At 35.9% G+C, this 24458-nt stretch overlaps 1 protein-coding gene across 2 annotated transcripts in view; it reads right to left on the bottom strand.

Moving 5' to 3' along the window:
• Positions 1-24458, bottom strand: part of FIG4 (FIG4 phosphoinositide 5-phosphatase) — a 128965-nt gene that overhangs the window by 35675 nt on the left and 68832 nt on the right. For both annotated transcript variants that reach the window (XM_027855937.1, XM_027855943.1), the window contains exons 19-22: positions 20290-20373; positions 10047-10242; positions 7149-7231; positions 4487-4573 (exon numbers count right to left, since the gene is read on the bottom strand). In XM_027855937.1, the coding sequence (XP_027711738.1) occupies positions 4487-4573; positions 7149-7231; positions 10047-10242; positions 20290-20373 (450 nt within the window). The remainder of the gene's footprint in view (positions 1-4486; positions 4574-7148; positions 7232-10046; positions 10243-20289; positions 20374-24458) is intronic.

Genomic DNA, 24458 nt, shown 5'->3' with positions numbered 1-24458 from the left:
ATTAACTTGCTGCCAATCATGCTCCTGGTAGCCACTAGGCATCTATGTGACTGCCGATGACTTCTTATCCAACAAAACTATTCTCAAGCAAACACACTAAGATTTTAGAGCTATTTGTATTATTTTCCCATTTATGGAATTGGCTTGTTCTATGACCACAGGCAAATTAACCAAAGTATTCAAATTACTACTCTTTGCCTTATTTACCCCATGTACAAAGCAAAAAAAATGAAAGACAGTTTAACCATCCATCTTGAAAGACTACTACTATATTGATGTGGTTATGAAATTCTAAGAAATACGAGCTGAGAGTTTAGGCCCTTCATTTTAAAAGTCACCAAAATCTGAATAAGAAGCAGATGGAAATTTTAGCCATTCCACTTATGTCATCTCTCTTGTTTCTTTAGAGTGTATACATGACTTTAATACATTTTCAAATGAACAGTCAACGATTTAAAGTCCCAGTTGTGTAGCTTCATTTTAAAGCATCCAGAATGGGGGTTGTTGCCATGACAACATAATACCGATGCCTTAGAGGTTTTTTGTTACCTGTTTGAAGAAACTATAATAAACACACATGCTAGATTTTTTTTATTAATTAGATAGAAAAGGTTAAAAAATTAATGGTTCCTCATAGTTTTTATTTATACTGGGAAACAAAAAAGTGAATGTTACAAGTCTTTAAAAAAATAATTCAACAGTAGCAGCTGTAATCCCAGCTACAAAATAAATTAGGGCCTGATTTGGAAGGACTAAAGTTCCACTGTATCATTTGCTTTATTCCTTGAAAATTATAAAAAATCTTTTTGAAAATTGAGACAAACTACCTAATAATCTGCCTCAGTTTTTATAAATTTCAAGGTACTCTTGGTTTAGTAACATTAATCTTAATTTATTCAATAATATAATCCACATGCCTCCCCACTCAAAAAAAAATTCAATATGATCCCTATGCTCCTGTACTCAAAAAAAAAAGAAAAAGAAGAAGCAGCAGCAGCAACCTCTGCATGTATGGAATTCACTTGCTAAAATGACAAAATTAGATGGCAGCAAAGAAGAAATGGTCTGGGGACAGGATAGAAATAAGTGTATTAAACAAACATCTGAGGGTCAAATATGTGTTTAGTACTGTTTCAGGCCTAATACGAGGGTAATACAAAAAAATATAAGACACAATTCTTGCCCTCTAGGAACTTACAACTAGTTGTGAAGATTTTTTTTTAAAAAAGGAAAAAAATTTTAAAATGACAAGATAATTATCACCATCATATTCTGGAAGGTTACTTTTTCAACTGTAGTTTGAAAATAGCCCTAAAACCATGATGAAGTAGGTCATATTTTTAAATCTCTTCTGGGGAATTTCAAGCTTTCATAAGGAGAAGACCAGAATTGAACAAAAAAATTTGATCTCCAATATCAAGACCCAAGAGAAGTCTACAAAGGGAAAAAGAGAAAAGAAAACATAAGGGATTCAATGGAGCTAAACTGTTTACATCCCTACATGGGAAGATGATATCTGTTATCCTTAAAAATTATATCATTAATTGTATAACTAGAAGGAATATACATAGACAAAGGGTATACATATAAAGTAAACTGGAGGAATTATATAAAAAATAAGTAAGGGAAGAGAAAAAGGAGTATACTGGGTACAGAAAGAAGGGAAAGGTAGAATGGGTAAATTATTTCACATTAAGAGGAGTGAAAAACCTATTACAGTGGAGGGGGAAATAGGAGGATGCCAATGGGCATCGCTTGAACCTTACTCTCATCAGTATTGGCTCAAAGAGGGAATAATATACATGACCAGTTGAATATAGAAATCTGTCTTCCTGACAGAGAAGTAGGAGGGGAGATTAAGTAAAGGGAGGGCGACTGACAGTAGGGAAGGCAGATCGGAGGAGGTGGTAGACAGAAGCAAAACACCGCTAAAGAGGGAAAGAGTGAAAGGTGAGAAAGGACAAACAGGAGGAAAAATGGGATGGAGGGAAATACGCATTTAATAACCATAACTGTGAATGTGATTGGGATGAACTCTCCCATAAAACAGAAACAGATAACAGAGTGGATTAAACTCCGAGTCCTGCCATATACTGATTACAAGGAACACACTTGAAGCAGGGAGACACATAACAGAGTGAAGGTAAGGGTCTGGAGCAGAATCTACTATGCTTCAGCTGAGGTAAAAAAAAAAAAAAAAGCAGAGATAGCAATCCTGATCTCAGACAAAGCAAAAGCAAAAAGAAAACTAGTTAAAAGGGATAAGGAAAGAAACTGCATCTTGCTAAAAGGTGACATAGACAGTGAAGCAATGTCAATATTAAACATATATGTACCAAGTTGTATAGCACTCAAATTCTTAAAGGAGAAGCTAAGTGAGTTACAAGTTCATGAACAAACAAGAAACAGAGAGCATTATGAAATGTAAAATAGATAATTTTGATTATATTAAATTAAAAAACTTTTGCACAAACAAAACCAGTGCAACCAAGATTAGAAGGAAAGCAGAAAACTGGGAAACTTTACAGCAAGTATCTCTGATAAAGACCTCATTTCTCAAATATATAGAGAACTGAATATATCAGAATACAAGCCATTCCTCCAATGATAAATGGTCAAAGGATATGAACAGGCAGTTTTCAGATAAAGACATCAAAGCTATCTATAGGCATATGAAGAAGGGCTCTAAATAATTTTTGATTAGAAAAATGCAAATTAAAACAACTCTGAGGTACCACCTCACACTTATCAGATTGGCTAAGATGACAATGAGGAAAATGATAAATGTTGGAGATGATTTGGGAAAACTGGGACACTAATGCACTATTGGTGGAGATGTGAACTGATCCAACCACTCTGGAGGGCAATTTGGAACTATACCCAAAGGGCAACCAAACTCTGCATATCCTTTGATCCAGCAATACTACTACTAAGACTGTATCCCAAAGAGATCAGAAAAAAGAAGAATAGACCTACATATGCAAAAATATTTCTAGCAGCCTTTTTCATGGTGGCAAAATATTGGAAACTGAGGGGATGCCCATCAATTGGGGAATGGCTAAACAAGTTGTGGTATATTAATATAATGGAATACTATTGTGCAATAAGAAATGATGAACAGGTAGATTTCAGAAAAACTTGGAAAGACTTGTATAAACTGATGCAAAGTGAAATGAACAGAACCAGGAAAACATTGTACACAGTATCAGCAACACTGTGTGATGATCAACTATGAATGACTCAGCTCTTCTCAGCAACACAATGATCCAAGAAAATACTATCCATATCCAGTTAAAGAACTGATGGACTCTGAATGCAGATAGAAGCATATTTTTTTCACTTATTCTTTTTTGTGGGTTTTTTCCCTTTTGATCTTTTCTTCTTTCACAACTGTGACCAATATGGAAATATGTTCTGTATGATAGTACCTATATAACCTATATAAAATTGTCTATCATTTTAGGAAGAGGCGAATGGAATGAGGGTGATAGGGAGGGAGAAAAACTTGGAACTCAAAATCTTGTAAAAATGAATGCTAAAAATTGTCTTGACGTGTAATTGGGAAAAAATACTACAAAAACAAAAAGAAAAAAAATAAACCTCTTCTGGGTCTTTCATTCTATGATTTTCAAACACTGTTTCCACTTTCTCCCAAAACAAAGTGTTGGGAGCTTGGAAAAAAATATCTATATGGACATACAAAAAAGATTTGCCTATCTTCCATCCTACAAAAATAACATGTTATTCCAATTAGTGTGGAAAGGAAAAGAAAAGACCTAACTTAAAAAAAAAAAGCAGCCAAGTATATACAGCCAGATATACTCTCCTCTCCCTAACATTTTACTGGGCTCTTCAAAGGTACTGTACTTGAGCAACAGGAGCTTATGGGAATGTTAAAGGTAATGTATCCCAGCTGGATTCATTCAACACTTACTGAGCACCTACTTGGAATCATAATGTAAGATCCTGGGTTTAAAGACAAAGGTTATCTTGTGAATTTCTTGTGCAACTCTCTCGTTTTACAAATAGGGAAACTGAGGCCCAGAAAAGTGAATTAGGTTGGCCAGGGTTGCACAGCTAATAAGTAGCAGAGCTGAAATCTGATCTGAATCCTTGATTCCAAATCCAGGGCTTATCTCACTGCTATACTAGGTGCTGAAGGAAATACAAAATTAATAGAAAACACAGTCTCCAAGAACTTAAAGAGTCTATCATCTAGTTGACGAGTCTATTTTTAGGGCCAAACGAGTCACCTTAATTGCCTCCAATCAATGAGAAGCAATTTCCATCAACTTCTACCACCCCTGAAGTACTCACTTGAAACACAGCCCAAACTGCCTCTCCTTCTCCCTATCACCACATATCAATCCCATTTGTTTCTGTCAAGGTGTAATGAGGGAAGGGTACTGTATTTTAGCAGTCTTATGGCCAGACTTTTTTAAAAAAATTAGATGTGTATGAATGTTCAAAATCGCACAGTACTTACAATTTTATAACTCCATCTAAGTGCTTAGAGCAATACTGCTGGTTACTCTTGTCTTGCCTGTGTTGATGCTGTCCCAGTTGAACAAATCTACAGATTGCGATGGATAGACACAAGTAAGAGAAATAATAACTTGCAATATCAGTAGGTCAAGGGAAATGAGGCTTTCTTTAGGATGATAGTAACATAGTTATTGCAGGAAAGTATACAAGTATCTGCCATTTCATATGAAATAATCGTAAGCTTTTCTCCTATTTTAGAGTGGGCTGTTCAGCCTTATCTACAGATTACAGCTAAGGCAAAAAAAAAAAATGGAGTAAGGCTTCCTTCATTATGCAGCCTGATTTGTACTTTTTCACATCAAATGTAGGCCTCATTGTGCAATTTTATAATTTTGGGTCTCAGAGATGAAGAGAACTGAGAAATAATTTATCTAACCCTTCATTAAAGTGACTTGTTCAAGGTCAAGATAATAAAGAACAGAGATATAATTCAAACTCAGGTCCTCAGAATTCAAATCCAATTGTCTTTTCACTATACTGTATTCAAATGTCTTAAAAAGCAGAAAAGGCGAAGCAAAAACTTTGTTGATTAGTTGTTTTGGACTTAGAGTCATTAAAAAGAATTTGAATTGCATTCTTTAGTTATTAAGTTTTTTCCACCAATTCTCTCAATTACACATAGTAAGCCAGGTAATAATAATAAATAATATTCATATAGCATTTTCAAAGCATTATGATAATTATCACATTTTGACTTCAAAAAAAAACACAGTAAGGAATGTATGTCTATTTTAAAAGTCGAGGAAGGCACTTATTTGCCTTCATTCACAAGTAAATAAATGTGATAGAATTCAGCCTTTTATTCTTCACACTAAACCACCCTGCCTTTCTTATTTAGCTTTATAAAATTTGAAAAAGAGGACTGCCCAGGACTTTTAGCTCCCCTAAAGAAGGCTGCCATTTCTCTGGATTGAGGTGGTCCTCCATGAAGTAAGTTGAGGTTAGAGGAGATAATTCTGTCACCATTCCTATGCTATATGAGTCGTAGCCATGCATCCTCCTCTCAACCTTTGCAGTACCTGAGACAGCCAAGTTGATGACTTCACCATAGCAAGCCGGTACAGAGGATGCTGCATCTTGCTCCAATACCTCTATGCCCTAGCCCATTTTATTAAAAAAAAAAAAAGGATCTTTGTTTCCAGAGCCTTCATTAACAGAGGTATCATTACATTTACACTTTAGTATAAAGTCCAGAGTTGTGTACTAGAAATATAAGCACTTTATACTTTTCTACTGTTCGGGTATATATTTCTGTGCAAGAGATTGTTTTAACTCAGAAATCTAAGCAAATGTTTCTAGGTTGGCATTATGTTTCACAAAGCAGAGGTTTTTTTATATGCTTTCTCGTGTGTCTTTAACTGGAACCCAAATATTTCCATCTAATAGAGGACTGACCATTAATATTCTGATCATTATTGTTAGGTCGAAGTCTCTTCCAGCTCTAAACCCAACAGTATGTTCTTTATTAAGAAAATTATATCAGATTCAAAGTTATAAGTGAAATGAGTAGAACCAGAACACGAAGTGAATAGCACCAAGAGAACAATTTATATAGTACTAACCACATTGTAAAGACACACAACTTTGAAAGACTTAAGAACTCAGATCAACATAATGACCAACCACGATTCCAGACAAAGAGGGGATAGACTCAGATTGTAAATTAAAATGTATTTTTTGGACACGGCCAAGGTGGGAATTTGTTTCGCTTGACTATACATGTTTATTATAAGGGTTTTATTTTTCTCTCTTTTTCAATATGTTGAGGGAAGAAGGATAAGAAGAGAAAAAATATTTTTATTGAAAAGAATTTTCAATTATTAAAAAAAAAGCTATAGGAATATTGGTTTTTCAGTCTCTGCTTAAGTTGCCTTCTCTCCTATCTGTAGCAATCAAGCTAATCATTTCTGATTTCTGGAATCTACTTCCTCTGTATTACTGCTTATTAATATATTTCATTTCTTTTAAGACTCAAGAGATACCTCCTCCATGGAGACTTCCACTTACTTTTGAACCCCCTGGCTCCACACTTCATAGCACTTTATGTCTATTCTTTCTGCCTCTTTTGGGGGAAATGGACCTGTGATCCATGAGAGGCAGCATAAAGTAGTGAATAGGGCACTGGACTTGGAGGCAAGAAGACATGGGTTCAAATGCCACCTAAGAAACTTACTGGATGTGTGACCCTGAGTAAACCACATAACTCCCCTGGGCCTCAGTTTCCTACTCTATAAAATAATGGGGTTGAATTCCATGACCTCTAAGGGGTTCTTTTAGCTCTAAATCAATGATCCTATGAACTATGATTTCATTAGCAAGGAAATGCCTTTAATGCAGATCAACATCTCTTGGGTCACCTAGATTGGTGCACTGGGTGGTTAAATAACCTGCTCAGGGTCATACAGCCTATATATGTCCAAGGTGGGACTGGAGCCCAGGTCTCCCTGCTCCAGAGCCTCTCAAATCTGCCTTATAGAATCATGGTTTTGTCTTTACGGCTTCCCCATACACACCTCTGATTTTAAGCTTCTGGATAGCAGAGATTATCACTCTCATAAGTCTAGCACCTAACACATAGTCGCTGAACTGGTGAATTACCTTACCTTGTATAAACAGAGAGATCTTCTTCTGAAGGAACATCTGAGAGGTTAATCCCATAAACATCTTTCATAGGTTGCACTAAATTCTGGAGTTGTGAAGGGGGAAAAAAAAGATGATATCAATGAGTCTTTTTAGAATTTCAAGGCTCTAATAATTTCCAAAGGCAAAGACTTCATGAACCCATGGGAGAAAGTGAAAATTTTTACAAAAGTATGCATGTGTTACTACTTTTATTTGTTCATATAACTTTTCAGCTGAAGACAACAGAATGAGATTTCCCTACATTTTTACAAAGAGAAAAAAAGGCACTCATTAAGATAAATTATTTCTACTAGATGACAAGGGAAAAGGCCTGCGGATCAACTCCTACTATTTCTTTTGGCCTAATTCTGCACAGGGGTTCTGCTCCTGTGCCTCACTGCGATGCACAAATGACCTATATCCTTAAAGGCTACATAAACAGAGCACAAGCTCTGCCAGATCCTGCTTCAAGTACAGGCTTCTAACACAGTCCTAACCACAGGCTTTTTGTGGGAGCACCAACCCAACTACATTCAGAGAGTCTCATCGCCAGAAAGCTGGATTCCCAGGGGACTGAATTGTTCCGACCACAGACGCTGTCTACTAAAGACTGAGAATGGTTGTGATCTGTTGGTAGAGAGAGTATCTACCACAATGATGAAATCACATATATTTTGAAGTATTAAAGTAAGCTGCTATAAGAAATTTAATGTTTAATTCTTTGATTACAAAAAATGGTTAAAAAGTCTCTTAAAGCCCACTGATACTTTCCTGAAATCATGCTACAAAAATGAAAAGCTGTCTTAATTTAGCAAGTAACATTTGCTCTATATCTTTTCTCTTGTGCAATAAAAATCTTGGTTTTATAATCATAGAATTTTAATAGTGTAATACTTATTTGCAAAAATATAAAAATTCAAATACTCAAGAGTTACTCACCAAGCTTTTTGTTTATTTTAAAATGAGAACCACATAATTTGCCTATAAACAGCACCATGCTGTAGTAGAAAGATAACCTGTCTTTCACTCACAGGCCCTAGGTTTGAGTTCCAATTTTAACCCTTATTAGCTGTATGGCCATGAGCAAGTAACATCAATTTATTGGGCCTCAATTTCCTGATCTGAAAATTGTTAATAATAATATTTGTACAGACTCTCACCTTACAGGGTTGTTATTAAAATGTTTGTAAACCTTAAAGTGCCATGACAACGTAATCTATTATTAGTAATAATACCAACAAACTTTGATTTATGCTATTGTTTTGTCAAGAAGAACCTATTTTATTAAAATCTAGAATAAAAATTAATAAAATATTTATTCTAGACATTGTTGGAAGCTTAAGCAGAGACAAGCATCAATTGGCACATAAAAAAGTTATGTCTCTATGGGCCAAGCAGACTTCTGAATATAACCCATTTCCCACATGTACATATATCACACAGAAAACACTGGCCTTGAGAGCAATTTGTTGGGGTTCAGGAGAAGGAAGAGAGACTTTCTAATCTGCTGGCTTGTTGCTGACTTCTGAGACAGCCAGGTAGACACTGTTTGGGTTGGTTTTTCATAAGAACAAAGGGAGTCAATGTGACTGTCCACTTAACAGTGCAATGGAGGTCTGTTCTAAAATGGAATTATATCAAGAAGGGGAAAAATACAACGGCTCTCACTATTCAAATTTAAATTCATATAGATTAGATTCATAATTGCAGTGAATTGGGTGGCAGGCCCTAATTTAGTAAGACAGGGGTAGTATAGTCAACAGAACATTAGGTTCAGAATCAGTAAGACCTGGCCTTTCTCTGATATTTCTGAGATGTGCTTTCCACTCTGGGCACAACACAACCTTACTACATCACAGGCAACTACCCAGAACTCACCTAATAATTCATAAGCTGCTTAGAAATGCATTGGTGGAGGAAGATTTTATGCAGACACATAACACAAAAATACAAATTTAAAGAATTTAGCAAAGGAAAAAAGGTGGCTTTTCTTACTACCACACCTGAACCAACAACTAAAAGGAACAGTTAATCTCTCCATTAATCTGGAGAGTTGTACTTTATCACGACACGTATAGAAAGTTTAAAGTAATTTCAATCTATTCTGATGCAAAGAATACATAAGGTGCATAATATTCTTGTTCAACAAGAGTCTAAAGTAGAAGACTATATGCAGATGACTTACAGTGAACATTTTAAAAAGCAATTACCATAATTTCATGTTTAACATTTCCATTAATGATTCTGATTATTTTCTATGGATTAACTTTCCCTTAATTTTAAATATCCCTTCGTATACATAGTATGACCATGAAGAAATGTGCCTGATTTTTTTTTAACAAACAAACCTATTCCCAAAGGAATAAAATTTGCTACCCTTTTAAAGTTATTTTAAAAAAAGAGTTCCAATAGAATATAATCCCAAGAACTAGGACTGTCTTGTTTTGTTTCATTTTAAGCCCCAGTATCTAGTACAGTGTCTGACACATAGTAGGTGCTTAATATATGTTGGTTAAATTGGAGATTTTTTTAAATGTTGGGAAAAAGGATAGAATCACTGGAATAAGTATAGCCTCTCAAGGTGACTACTTCAAAGGTAACCACACTTACCTGGAAGTATAAGTTTAGATATTTTAAAAAACTAGTTATATCATCTTATGAAAAAAGGAACAATCTATTTCAAAATGCCACCTACTTTCAATCATCTCCATATTAACATTCAAACTACAAAATGTCTCATAAATTGCCAATTAAAGGGGTTTGAGTCACTCAGTTCAAAGTTTTCTTGCTCTTACTGGTATGCCTAAAGAGAGAATTTTTATTGCCATCCTCCTCCAAATTGTCAGCCATGGATTAAACATGCTGCTCTCCTTCCTCACCTCCGTCACTTTGGTACTGTCACCTGCATCTGTCATCTTGACTGGTGTAGAGCGCTGAGAAACAGAGCCCTCATCTTCTCGGTCAGTTCCAGAATCATCCTCAGAACTACTTGAAACAGCTTCTTCATTTGGAGGTGGAGGGGCACTAGCTGCTGTTTTCCTTTGTAGTACAGTTTCTTCCCTATTGCTTTTATTTCTTTTTTTTTTTAAATAGGGGAGAAGGAGAGAGAGAAAATAGATCAGTGCTGATGAATATCAATGTATACAGCACCTTCCAACTGAACCATCTATACAACCTAAGGTCTGATTCTGTCCAACCCTCAAACATAGGGAGAGAGAAGAATGATGCCGTGAGAAACAAGCCAGAAGCTTAGAGGGGCATTAAAATGAAAAATGCTGTATTTCACTCTTTGTACTTGCCATTCTTATGTGAACTTCAATCCTTTTGGTTAAGTTTTAAAATGCTCAGAGGGTAATGAAAATATTTTCCCACAACTTAGCTATGTTCATTTCTTATAGCAACTTAGAATTATAAGGAGGAGCCTGCCTGGAGAGGCTGAGGCTGGTGGATCATTAGAGCTCAGAAGTTCTGAGATGCAGCAGGCTAAGCTGATGGGGTGTCCACATTGAGTCCAGCACCTATCCAATGATGCCCCAGGAGCAGGAGGTCACAAAGCTGCCTAAGGAGGGTTGAACTGGCCCAGACTGGGAACAGGGCAAATCAAAAACCTCCCATACCAATCAATACTGGAACTAGATGAGATAGGAAGACCCAGTACAAAAATGAAAAATAAAAACTTTTGAGAGGAAAGTCTTATGTTTGGAATCAGTAAAATTCATGTATAATTTTTCATTTTCTTTTTATCACATAAGCCTTTAAAAACTATCCAATTATAAAATGGGGATAATAACAGCACCCTCCTCACAGGTTGCCATGAGGATCAAATGAGATAATATATGTATTGCACCTTACAAACCTTAAAGTGCTACATAAATGCTGGCTATTATTGTCATCATTATCATTATCACTATGAAAAAAGATTTTCCTCTCTAAGTGTTGCCTATACCAAGGAAATCACAATTCTCCACCATATAGAGATGGACATACCAACACATCCAAGTAATTTGATTATTTGTAACAAAATGATGAAAATGACGTAACAAAATGAGTGAAAAATCAGAAAGCAGATCTGGTCTTGAATATAAAACACTGGCAGCACCTTCAATTATAACCGATGGGTCACTTCTAAAAGCACAAATACCATTCAATAATCCATGGGTAGATAGATCTAGACAATCCCATCTCCCAAGGAGGGGGCTAGTCCGTCAGACAGGGTGGAGTTGTCAGGGCATTAGAGTTATGTACAGAGCAAATGCGTCAGAATGAATTATGCTGTATTCCAAAATCAAATATACTTGACTTTTGAATAATTCTTAATATATATGTATAGAGATGTGTGTTTACATACACATACATACCCATCTATATGTGTCTATATTTGTGTATATGTGTGTATACACACATTGCCTATTCTAATTTTATATTGTCTACAATTATTTTAAATGGAATATCTTTGTCTATCTCTTGCTGCTGGACTTTGTTGGTAATAAATAGAAATGCTGATGATTTATGTGAGTTTATTTTGCATCCTGCAACTTTGCTAAAATTGTTAATAATTTCAAGTAGTTTTTTAGTTGATTCTCTAGGATTTTCTAAGTAAAACATCATATCACCTGCAAAGGGTGATAGTTTTATTTTCTCATTGCCTATTCTAATTCCTTTAATTTCTTTTTCTTTTCTTATTGCTGTAGCTAATGTTTCTAGTGCAATATTAAATAACAGACGTGATAATGGACATCTTTGCTTTATATCTGATTGTACTGGGAAGGCTTCTAGTCTATCCCCATTACAGATAACGCTTGCTGATGGTTTTAGATAAATATTACTTATCATTTTAAAATATGCTCCATTTATTCCTATGCTTTCTAGAGTTGTTAACAGGAATGGGTGCTGTATTTTATCAAAGGCTTTTACTGTATCTATTGAGATAATCATGATTTCTGTTGGTTTTGTTATTGATATGGTCAATTATGCTGATAGTTTTCCTAATATTGAACCAGTCCTGCATTCCTGGAACAAATCCTACCTGGTCGTAGTGTATGAGCCTTGTGATATATTGCTTTAATCTCTTTGCTAGCATTTTATTTAAAATTTGGAGCTTCAATATTTATTAGGGAAATTGGTCTATAATTTTCTTTCTCTGTTTTGGCTCTTTCTGGTTTAGGTATTAGCACCATATTTGTGTCATAAAAAAAATTTGGTAGGACTCCTTCACTCATTTTTTCCAAATAGTTAATATAGGATTGGGATTGCTATTTAAATGTTTGGTAGAATTTACTCGTGAATCCATCTGGTGAATCCATCCAATCTCCAGGACCATATGGTCCTGGAGATTTTTTTCTTAGGAAGTTCGTTGATGACTTGTTCAATTTCTTTTTCTAAGATTGGGTTATTTAGGTATTGTATTTCTTCTGTTAATCTGGGTAATTTATATTTTGTAGGTATTCATCCATTTCATTTAGATTATCAAATCTATTGGCGTATAAGTGGGCAAAATAGCTCCTAACAATTGTGAATTCACTTCTTTCATTTTTGATACTCATAATTCTATTTTCTTCTTTCCCTTTTTAAATCAAATTAAACAATGATTTATTTTATTGGGTTGTTTTTTTTTCCCATAAAACCAGCTTCTGATTTTATTTATTAGTTCAATGGTTTTCTTACTTTCAATTTTATTAATTTCTCCTTTGATTTTCAAGATTTCCAATTTGGTGTTTAATTAAGGACTTTTAATTTGTTCTTTTTCTAGTTTTTTTTTAGTTGCAGGCCTAATTCATTGATCTGCTATTTCTCTATTCTATTGACAGAAGCAATTAGAAATATAAATTTTCCCCTAAGTACTGCTCTGGCTGCATTCCACAAATTTTGGTATGTTGTCTTGTCACTTTCTTTAATGAAATTATCGATTGTTTCTATAATTTGTTTTTGACCCACTTGCCTTTTAGGATTAATTATTTAGTTTCCAATTAAATTTTAATCTCTCTTTCCATTGTCCATTATTGAATGTAATTTTTATTGCTTTATGATCTGAAAAGGAGGCATTTACTATTTCTGCTTTTCTACATTTGTTGTGTGGTTTTCATGTCCTATTATATGGTCACTTTTTGAGTAGGTGTTTTGTACTGCAGAGAAAAATGTATATTTCTTTCCATTCTCATTTTCTCCAGATAGCTATCATTTCTAACTTTTCCAGAATTTTATTCACTTCCTTAACTTCTTTCTTGTTTATTTTTTGGTTAGATTTATCTAGTTCTGAGAGAGGAAAGTTTAGGTCTCCCATTAGTATACTTTTATTATCTATTTCCTCTTATAACTCATTCAACTTCTTCAAAAACTTAGATGCTATACCATGTGGTGCATATATATTTAGTATTGAGATGACTTTATTGTCTATTGTACCTTTCAGCAAGACATACTTTCCTTCTTTATCTCTTTTATTTAGATCTATTTTTGCTTTTGCTCTGTCTGAGAACAGGATTGCTACCCCTGCTTTCTTTGCTTCAGCTGAAGCATAATAAATTCTGTTCTAGCCCCTTACCTTTATCTTGTGTGTATCTTTCTGCTTCAAATGTGTTTCTTGTAAACAACACATAATAGGATTCTGGTTTTTAATCCATTCTGCTATCTGCTTGTGTTTTATGGGTGAGTTCATTCCATTCACATTTATAGATAAAATAACTGTGTTTTTATCCATGCTACTTTTCCTTTGTTTGTCCCCTCTCTCTCTTACCCCCCCCCACCATTTTTCCCCTCCTCACAAGTATTTTATTTTTGACCACCACCTTCCCCAATCTACCCTACCTTTTATCAGTCCCTCCTCCACCTTCTATGAGCCCTGTCCTTTTTTACTTCCTTATAAAGTAAGATAGATTTCTGTATCCAACTGTATATGTATGTTTTCCCTCTTTGAACCAATTTTGATGAGAGTAAGGTTTAAGCTTTGCCCCCTACCATCTTCCCCTCCGTTATAACAGCTCTTTCATGCCTCTTTTATGTGGGACAATTAACCCCATTCAATCGCCCCCCTCCTTCCAGTACAGATTTCTCTCTCACTCCTTTATTTTGTTTTTTGGAGTATCATCCCAACAAAGTCACCTTATATCCACACCCTCTGTCTATATATTCCTTCTAATTGCTCTTATAGTAATAAAGGTCTTAAGAGTTATAAATATTATCTTGCCATATAGAAACAAAAACAGTTTAACCTTATTGAACTTCTTATATTTTCTCTTTTTTTTTAACCTTTTTATATTTCCCTCGGGTCTTAAATTTGGAGGTCAAATTTTTTATTCAACTCTGGTCTTTTAATTACAAATGCTTGAAAGTCCTTTATTTTGTTAAATGTCCATTTTTTCCCCCTTAAAGATTATATTGAATTTTGCTGGGTAGGTGATTCTTAGTTGTAATCCTAACTCCTTTGGCTTCTGGTATATCATATTCCAAGCTCTCTAGTTCTTTAATGTGGAAACTGCCAGATCTTGTGTAATCCTGACTATAGCTCTACGATATTTGAATTGTTTCTTTTTGGCTGCATTAAGTACTTCTTCCTTGATCTGTGAGCTCTGGAATTTGGCTATGATGTTCCTGGGAGTTTTCATTTTGGGATCTCCTTCAGGTGGTGATACATGGATTTTTTCAATTTCTATTTTGCCCTCTGGTTCCAATATATAAGGGCAGTTTACTTTGATAATTTTTGAAAGATGTTATCCAGGCTTTTTTTTTTTTAATCATGGCTTCTAGGTAGCCCAATAATTCTTATATTATCTATCCTGGATCTATTTTCTAGGTCAGTTGTTTTTCCAATGAGAAATTTCACATTTTCTTCTATTTTTTTACTTTTTTGATTCTGTTTTATTTTATCTTGATGCCTCATAGAGTCATTAACTCCCACTTACTCACTTCTAATTTTTAAGGAATTCTTTTCTTCAGTGAGCTTTTTGTACTTCCTTTTCCATTTGGCCAATTTCATATTTTAGGGAGTTATTTTCCTCAGTAAATTTTTGTTATCTTTTCCCATGTTATTGACTCTTTTTTCATGATTCTCCTGCATTACTCTCATTTCCTTTCCCAATTTTTCTTCTACTTCTCTAATTTGCTTTTTAAAATCCTTTTTAAGTTCTTCCAGGAATTCTTTTTGGGCTGGAGGCCAAATTATATCTTTCTTTGAGACTTCACATGTAGCCATTTTGATACCATTGTCCTCTTCTAAGTTAATGCCTTGATCCTTCCTATCAACATAATAACTTTCTATTGTCAAACTCTTTTTTGTTGTTGTTGTTGTTTTTTGCTCATTTTTCTGCCTTGTTTGGGACTTGGTGTTTTTATATAAGAGCTGGGCTCTGGTCCTGCACTGTCCCAAGTTTTCTGTGCTGGAGCTCAGGATCTTACTGCTGGCTTTCAATGGGCTTCAGGGCTTAGCTGCTTCCTTTCACTAGAGGCTTGGTTACCTTTCTGGCTTGTACCAGGGATGGAGCCTCCCTGTTGGCCTCCCCTGGGTGTGGGGTTAGCTTCTGGCCTGCCCCAGAGGTGGGGCCTTTCTTCTAGGTTGCTACTGTAATAGAATCTTTCTGGTGGCTAGATCTGGAAGAGTAATCTTGGTGCTGGTCTGTCCCAGGGGTGGGGCCCTACTGCTGGGTGGCTATGGAGACAAGGTTCCTTTGTTGGCAGGCCCCATGAGTGGGGTCTTGCTGTTGGCCAGCCCCAGGCTGGGATTTCACTACTCCTCAGCAAATGGGGTTAAGGCCTTGATGGTAGTTTGTGCTGGGGTTGGAGCTGCTAGGGTGGGGCCTTGCAACACAGACTGCTCACTTGCCTAGGGGGCTGCTGTGCAGAAGGGCAGGGCCTCACTGGTGGGTTGGCCCAGGCTGATAGCAGCCTTGCTGCAGGTCCCCTGCTGTGAGGGTTGCTGCGGCTGGGGCTGCTCTTGGACCTCACTCCCCTCCCACCCCAGTGAGACAGATCTTTCCTGCCATGATGGTATCTTGCTTCCCTGCTCCTAGATCAATTCTGAGGTGGTTTTATAGTTGTTTGGAGGGGAATTTTGGAGAGCTTCCTCACTCTGCCATCTTGGCACCATAAATCCTAGCAGTTTTTTCTTGTTTTGTTTTGTTTTGTTTTGTGTTTTGGTTTTTGCTAGGCAAGGGAGTTAAGTGACTTGCCCAGGGTCACACAGCTAGCAAGTGTCAAGTGTTTGAGGCCAGATTTGAAGTCAGGTCCTCCTTACTCCAAGGCCAGAGCTGTAGCAGTTAATTTTGTATGAAAACTGCTTTATAATAGATTTTAAAGTCTGAAAGCATAAGAATGTCTCCATTATTCTTGAAAAAAGTGTTTTTGCCAGTTTGTTTTTTCTTTTTTTGTTGCTGTTGTTTTTTCAAATAATTCTGTAATGATTTTTCCAATTCTATAAATAACTCACCTTGGCATTTTAATTGTTATTGGATTAAATATATAGACATTTATTTAGGGAACTTTCATTTTTACTAAACTAATTTGACTCACCCATGAACACCGATCATTGCTCAAATTATTTACTGTCTTTATTTTATGCATAATAGTTTTATAATGATCCTCATGTAAGAGGGTTAATTCTGAAATACTTGATGGTCTTCACTGTTACTGTAAATGGGGTTTCTTATGATTTAAAAAATATTCACTAACAGTAAGTAAGAACTTACTAATTTGCTAACAGTAAGAACTGTTTTGTAGTCCTAATACTAGGACTTTGCTGAACTTAATTTTTTTTATAGATTAGTAGAGATAGATTATTTATATACACTATCCTATCATATACTAAAAATGTTATTGTGGTCTCTTTGTTTTCATTATTAGTCCTTCTAAAACGTTATTCCTATGTTATTATAATCACCAAAATTCCTAACATAATGTTAGAAGTAGAGTATATGGGCATCCTTGTTTTGTTTCTGCTCTTCATGGGAATGCTTCTAATATTTCTCTGTTATATCTATAGGTTCCTGGTTTAAGGCAGATATGGTCTTTCAAGTGTTTGTTTTTTGTTAGTATGTCTGTCAATAAGTATTTATTAAGTGCCTATCACGTGCCAGACGCTGTACTAAGTGGTAAGAATACAGAGAAAGGCAAGAACACCTCAAGAGGCTCATAATCTAATGGGGAAGACAATAAGCAAACAAGTAAGTATGAACAACCTACATTTATGCAGGATAAATAGGAAATAATGAAGAAGAAGGGTTGAAAAAGGTTTCCTGGGAGAAGATGGGATTTTAGTTGGACTTAAAAGAAGTCAGGGAAGCCAGAAGTGGAGATGAGGAGGGAGAGCATTCCAGATATGAAGAATAGCCAGAGAAATGCCTAAAGCCAAGATGGAGTGTCTTACTCATGGAAAAGCAAAGAAAAATCAAAACAACTCTGAGGCACCACATCACACCTATCAGATTGGCTAACATGACAAAACAGGACAATGATAAATGTTGGAGAAGATGTGGGAAAATTAGAATACTAATGCTAATAGTGTTATATTGCTAATGCTAATAACACTAATAGAACTCCACTAAAGGTGGAGTTGTGAACTGATCCAACCATTCTGAAGAGCAATTTGGAACTATGCCCAAAGGGCTATAAAAATGTGTATACCCTTTGACCCAGTATACCACTTTTAGGTCTGTATCTCAAAGAGATCATAAAAATGGGAAAAGGACCCACTTATACAAAAATATTTATAGCAGCTCTTTTTATAGTGACCAAAAATTGGAAATTGAGGGGATGCCTATCAATTGGGAATGGCTGAACAAATTGTGGTATATGAATGTGATGGAATACTATTGTTCCATAAGAAATGATAAACAGGCATACTTCAGAAAAACCTGGAAAGGCTTGCATTAACTGATGCTGAGTGAAGTGAGCAGAACCAGGAGAACATTGTACACAGTAACAGCAACATAGTGTAATGACTAACTTTGATAGACTTAATTCTTCTCAGCAATACAAGGATCTAAGACATCTCCAAAAGTGTCATGATGGAAAATGTTACCCACATGCAAAGAAAGAACTATGGAGTCTGAATGCAGATCCAAGCATACTATTTGCTCTCTTTTTGTTGTTGTTTCTTCTTTCCCATGGCTTCTCCCATTGTTTCTAATTCTTCTTTATAGCATGACTAATGTGAAAATGTTTAATATGAAAAAATACGTGTATAAAAGGGGATATTTTTCAATATGATAAAAATCACATATCTGAAAATAAAAACTAGCAATATTTGCAACAACAACAAAAAAAGCAAAGAGGTCAGTGTCAATGGATCAAACTATCATGAATGTAGTTGGTTTTATCAAAGGCTTTTTCTATATCTATTGCTATAATTATACTTTGAGGGGTTTTTAATTTCATGTTTTATTAAATTAATAGTTTTTTTCAGTGTTGAACCAGTACCTGACAGTTCTTGTACCTATAATTTATATCTGTTATAAACCCTAGTCTTTCTTTATATTTTGCTGTATTCCATTTAGTGTTTTATAGCTGACTCAATATAGAACTTGTAGGTGACAGTGTAATGGACCTGCTAAATAACTAAAGGAAAGTACAAATGGCATTCTGCACTGGTCAAACTACTGGAATACCTATGTTCAATTTTAGGGGCTACAGAGAAAGCAGGGAATGCATAGAGGGTGGTAGCCACTGTTAAAACATCTAGAAATGATGTTTTATATGGTAAAGCTAAAGGAACTGAGTATGTTTACCCTGGTGAAGAGGGGACTGAGGCCAGACACAAATATAGAAGCATTTAAAAACTATGTAGAACAAATATTTGATATTGCTGCATAGGGCAAAACTAGGACCAATGCAAGGAAGTTATATGGAGTATATTTGTGGCCTAATACAAAGGAAGAGTTTTCAAGTAATTAGAGTTGTCCAACATTGAAACTGTCTCCTTAGAAAAGGAACAAGCCCCCTACTACTATTAAAAGTGTTCTCACAGTGGATGCTGTGAAAATAATTACTACATTAGTTTGGAAGTTGAACTAGGTGACTTCAAATGAGCTCTGCTAACTATGAACTGTTACCTTCTTTACTTCTCTCAAAACAACTGTTTAGCACAGTAATACACACCTAATTAGTATTAGGAAACTTTTCAAGTTTTTATTATCAAAGAGTAAAATCAATTTCGGTTTTCATTCTTTTAAGATAAGGTTGCATCACTTAGTAACAAGCACAATTATGCAAAATAATGCCAAAAAAAATTCAACAAAGTCAAGGCATGAGGACATAAACATAGGTTCTGTGCCTTTGCCTCTCCTCAGAACACTGCCAGAAACAGAGAAATGTGACCATGACACAAAGAAGACCTTGCATTTTAAGTAAGCTAAAGGAAAAAAAAATCTATTAAATTACTTAAATATATTTACCTTTGGGCTTCATCAGGATATGAATAAAATTTACTAGATTACATGATTAAGTTCTTTAAAACTAGGCCTATTCCTCAAGAAATAAAAATAGGTTTACTTTTATAGAATGTCAAAATGTCAAGGACCTATGATTTCACGGGTAGATGATTTTATAAGATATTCCGCATAAACACCCTCTTTCTATTTCTTCTGCTGCCAATTTCATTTCTTTTCCATTTAAAATAATGAAATGCCCTGTTATAGAAATCCTCACAAAGCACACTTTTCTGTTATTCACTTCAATGACTCGACTGCTAGTAACTATTCAGACAGACACAGATAAATGTGCTATGGTCATAACACAAAATTAAATGATCTGAATTTTTTATTTTCTGGATTAAAATCACACTAAAGGCCACCTGCTCCATTCCTTTTATTTTTTTTCAAAGAACTTTAATACTAAATCATTCCACTGTTTTCCACTGTCTACTCAGGTGTGGAGAAGCAACATGGCATAGCAGATAGAGAGTTGGCTTCCAAAATAGAAAGAGCTAGGTTCTGGTCCTACCTCTGACACATACTGGCTCTGAGGGCTCAGACAAATCACAAGTAATGTCTCGGTGATCCCAGCAACTGTAAGGCTACAATCTGGGGAGAAGTTACAGAACTGCAATGGTAGAAAGAGTGGGCTCATTAGGATTTCCCTACACCAATGAAATCATAGGTTCTTTCCAGAAACAAACAAACACACAAACACAGTTCTTACCCCAGCACTGATTTTCCAGTCTCATCAGGTTTACGCACAGTAAATGGACTTGGATCAATGCCAACATTCTTTGGCATAAAGTCTCTGAAGGAAGGGAACAAGCAAAAATAGGTTATTTATCAATGTCTCCCAAGAGAATATTCTATTGCACTTGAATACATGCCTGCATAACATCCTCTCCCTCCCTGGGAGCTGCAGAATTATTGAACCAAAGACTCAAAGTAGATGTTAGAGGCCAGGGAGCTGCTCAGAGAAATGGCACCAAGCACTTCTAGTTGCAGGTTATTAAAATCATTTATGTGTATGGGGCTGAATAGGATGTTGTATTACAGTTTTGAATTCAAAATGGAGTCTGCTAGCATGAAGTGTTTCCAGAGATTTATTGCTAGTTTGATGTAGTTTAAAAAAAAAAAAGCTCATAAGACCAGAAGTCACAAAATCATACTGTTAAATGGAACTTCAGAGTTTACCTAGACTAACCTGTACCTGAACTGGATTCTCTCTCTTTTTTATTTATTTTATTTTTAATTTATGTAATAAAACAAGCATTTCCATAACATAGCATAACAAAAAAGATGATTACACATGAAACTGCAAATTTATTATGTATAACTTGCTATTCCTTTTAAATATACAACAGAGTTATCATGAAAATTTTCTGTTTGAAGATCTCTAAGGACACAATCCCACTACATGCTGAGACAGCCAATTCAGTCAAGTCAGCTGGTCAATTAGTCAGCTGATTGGTCTGTCAGTCAATCAGTCACTTGATCAACTAGCAATTTGGAAAGTTCTAGTTATTAGGAAAGTTTTCCTTCTTTTGGCAATTTTCACCCACCATTATCTAGTTCTTCCCTACAACATCAAGTAGTAAAAGGCTGATCCTCTTTCTGTATGACAACCAAATAGTAGGTTAATTATTGTGTCCCAAGTCACAAAATTATAGAATCTCAGAAGTGAAAGGGACTTTTAAGACCATCCTGTCTAATTAATATCTAAGCTTTTCCTCTACAACATACAAGATAAGCAGTCATCTAATTTTTGCATACAAACTTCCAATGACAGAGAACTTAGCACCTTCCAAGGGAGTCCATTCCATTTTTGAATGGTTCAAATTGTTAAGTAAGTATCCCCTAATCTCAAACCTAAATTTCCACCCATTACTCCTGTTTCTCTCCGGTGCCAAGAGGAACAATTCTACTTCAAGTGAGAGTCCTTTAAATACCTGAAGACATTTATGATGTCCTCTTATGTCTTTTCTTCTCCAGACTAAGCATTCCTACTTCTTTCAACTGATTCTTCTATATCAAGAAGTCAAGGTCTTTCATTGTCCTGGCTGCCCTCTTCTGGACACTCTAAAACTTATCAATGTCCTTCCTAAAAATACAACTCTCTAGAGAACAGAATTCAAGACTCTAGATGTGGCTGACCAGGGCAGGGTACAACAGGACAATCACCTCTTGAAGTCCAGTCTCTGCCTCTCTGAAGCTTGAAAATAACAATGAATTTTAGAGCTCAGTTTGGGACAGAGAGGATGTGTGGGATGGTAGAAAGAGAACTGACCTTGGATTTATAAAGCCTAGGTTTAAAACCCATTTCTGTCATTTGCTACCTATATAATCTAAATGGGCAAGTCACTTAGTCATTGTTGGCTCCTTATCTACAAAAAAAAAAAAAGGTTAGATCAGATGACCTCTGTGATCCCTTCCAATTCTGGAACTATGATCTCATGATCTTTAAGAAGGGTTTGAGTGAGGAGTTTTTAAGACCATTTAGTAGAGCGTCTCTCTTCTAGTAACCTGACAGATCTGGTGGAAATCTTCATCTAGTTAAGACAATATATGTACCGGAGGGAGGGGTGAGAGTGGACTTCAAAGGATTCAGTGAGTGAAGGATGAAACTGGAGGCCAGGAAACAATAGCAGGCCTCCTAGAGGTAGCAGGATGGGGTACACCAGAGCCTGTACTCCTGAGGTAAAGCCCTCCTAGTTTGGCAGTGCTGGGATTATGATGGGAAAAGGGGCCTGTGAGTAGGCAGAAAGATTGGAGAGTCAGTTAGGCAGAGACTTTAATTACCCAGAACATGGCATGCTTCCAACGTAGAGGGCCAGGTCCTGGCCTGATGATGTAGGCATTTATTAAGCACTTACTACATGCCAAGCAGTGGGCTGTGTGGTAGGGATATAAAGAAAGGCAAAAACCGCCCTGTCTTCAAGGAGTTCTGAGTTTAATGGGAAAGAAAAAAATGTATATAACTATGTAGGTATAAACAGTATACAGAGTAGACGGAAGGTAATTTCATAGGGAAGGCACTAGGGAAAAAGGGACTGAGAAAGACCTCTTGCCTTTGCGTGAGATTAGAATTGAGTCTTAGAGGAACCAGAAGCTAAAAGGCTAAGATGAGTTGGCAGAGCATTGGGCATGGGGGACCACCAGTGTAAAGGAACAGAGCTGGAAGAGTCTTGTGAATGAGGAACAGAAAGTTCACCAGGGTAGCTGCATCACAGAGTTCATGGAATAGAGGAATAAAGTATAAGAAAAATGGAAAAGTAGGAAGGGGTCAGGTTGTAAGGCCTCTAAATAGCAAGCAAGGGATTTTATATTTGATCTTAGATGTAATGGGTAGCCACAAGGATTCAATGAGTAGGAGGGTAGACCTACATTTTCAGAAATTTACTTTGGCAGCTGAATGAAGGAAGGATTGGAGTGGAGAGATATTTGAGGCAGGGAGACCAATTAGAAGGCTCTTGCAATAGTCCGGATGAGGGATGATGAGGGCCTGTATTAAGATGGTGGTTGTTTGAGTGGTGCAAAGGGGATGTCCATAAAACATGGTGTGAAGGTAGAAACAGTAAGATTTGACAATAGATCAGATATGGGGGTGAGAGTGAGTGAGGAATCAAAAGGATGACACAAACTTGAGTGACTTAGAGAATGATGGTGCCCTTGACAAGTAACAGAAAGGATAGATCATTTGCAGAGTAAAGATTATGGTTGTTTTGGAGTTTGAGATACCTACAGGACAATCCAGTATGATGTTCAAAAGGCAATTGATAATATAGGAACTAGAACTCAGAAGAAAGATTAGACTGGGTATGCACAAGTATAGGAATAATTTGCATAGAGATAATAATTGAACCTATGCAAGCTTGTAAGATTGACAAGTATCACAGTATAGAATAAGAAAAGAGGATGCAAGACAGAGCCTTGGGGAAGACTCACAGTTAGTGGGCATCATGTGGAAGAAGATCTAGTAAAGGAGAAGGAGGAACAGTCAGATATGTAGGAGAAGAACCAAGAGAGAATGAAAACCGAGAAAAGAAAAAAATATCCAGCTGATGGTGACTGACAGTTTAAAAGGGTAATATAGAGAGGTCAAGAAGGATGAGGATTAAGAAGAGGCCATTAGATCTGGCAATTAAGAGATCACTGATAATTTTAGCGAGAGAAATTTTAATTGAATGATGTGGTCAGAAGGTAAGAGAGTTTAAAAGTGAGTGAGAGGAGAGGAAGTGGGAACACCAGATAGGCAGCTTTCCCAAGGAGTTTCATAGAGAATGGAAGGAGAGATACTAGATAACAAGCATAATAAGATCAAGTAACTCAGCCTCTCTAACCCTAATTTTATTGCCTGTAAAATAGGGATAATAGTCCTGTACTATCTACCATACGCATGATTGTGAAGAAAAGACCTCATTATCCTAATAGCGTTACATAACTGTGTCATTTCAGTAAACACATACCGTTATGTGTCAAGAGTAGTTGACAGTTTAAAACACACACGCTCATGCGCACACATACACATCACAAAACCCAGTGACACAATCCTAAGATGTTCAGTTTTAGAACGCACGTTTTCTAAAGTACTAGCCTGAGTCACTCAGAGAAGTTAACATGATTACAAAAGGCACAGTTCACAGTGTGAACTGAAAAGCTACTCTTTATCTCATTACACAGAGGTTAGTTCACTGAGATACTGCAGGAACTCATACTGTTAAAAGAGGAAAATGTTATCATTTATGATTTACTAAATAAACTAAAGGCAACACTTTCCCCTCTTACCAAGGGTTAATTTTTTTTTTTCCTACTGAAATGAAACCTAAAGTTTCTAGATCAGGTTCAAAAAAGTACTTCCAAAAAATAGGTTAGGCATTTAAAAACATTTAAATC

Source organism: Vombatus ursinus, unplaced genomic scaffold (assembly GCF_900497805.2).
Source record: "Vombatus ursinus unplaced genomic scaffold, bare-nosed wombat genome assembly UNPS02000582.1, whole genome shotgun sequence".
Classification (NCBI taxonomy): domain Eukaryota; kingdom Metazoa; phylum Chordata; class Mammalia; order Diprotodontia; family Vombatidae; genus Vombatus; species Vombatus ursinus.
The sequence above is the reverse complement of the archived record's forward strand: the minus strand, read 5'-3'. Positions and strand labels throughout refer to the sequence as shown.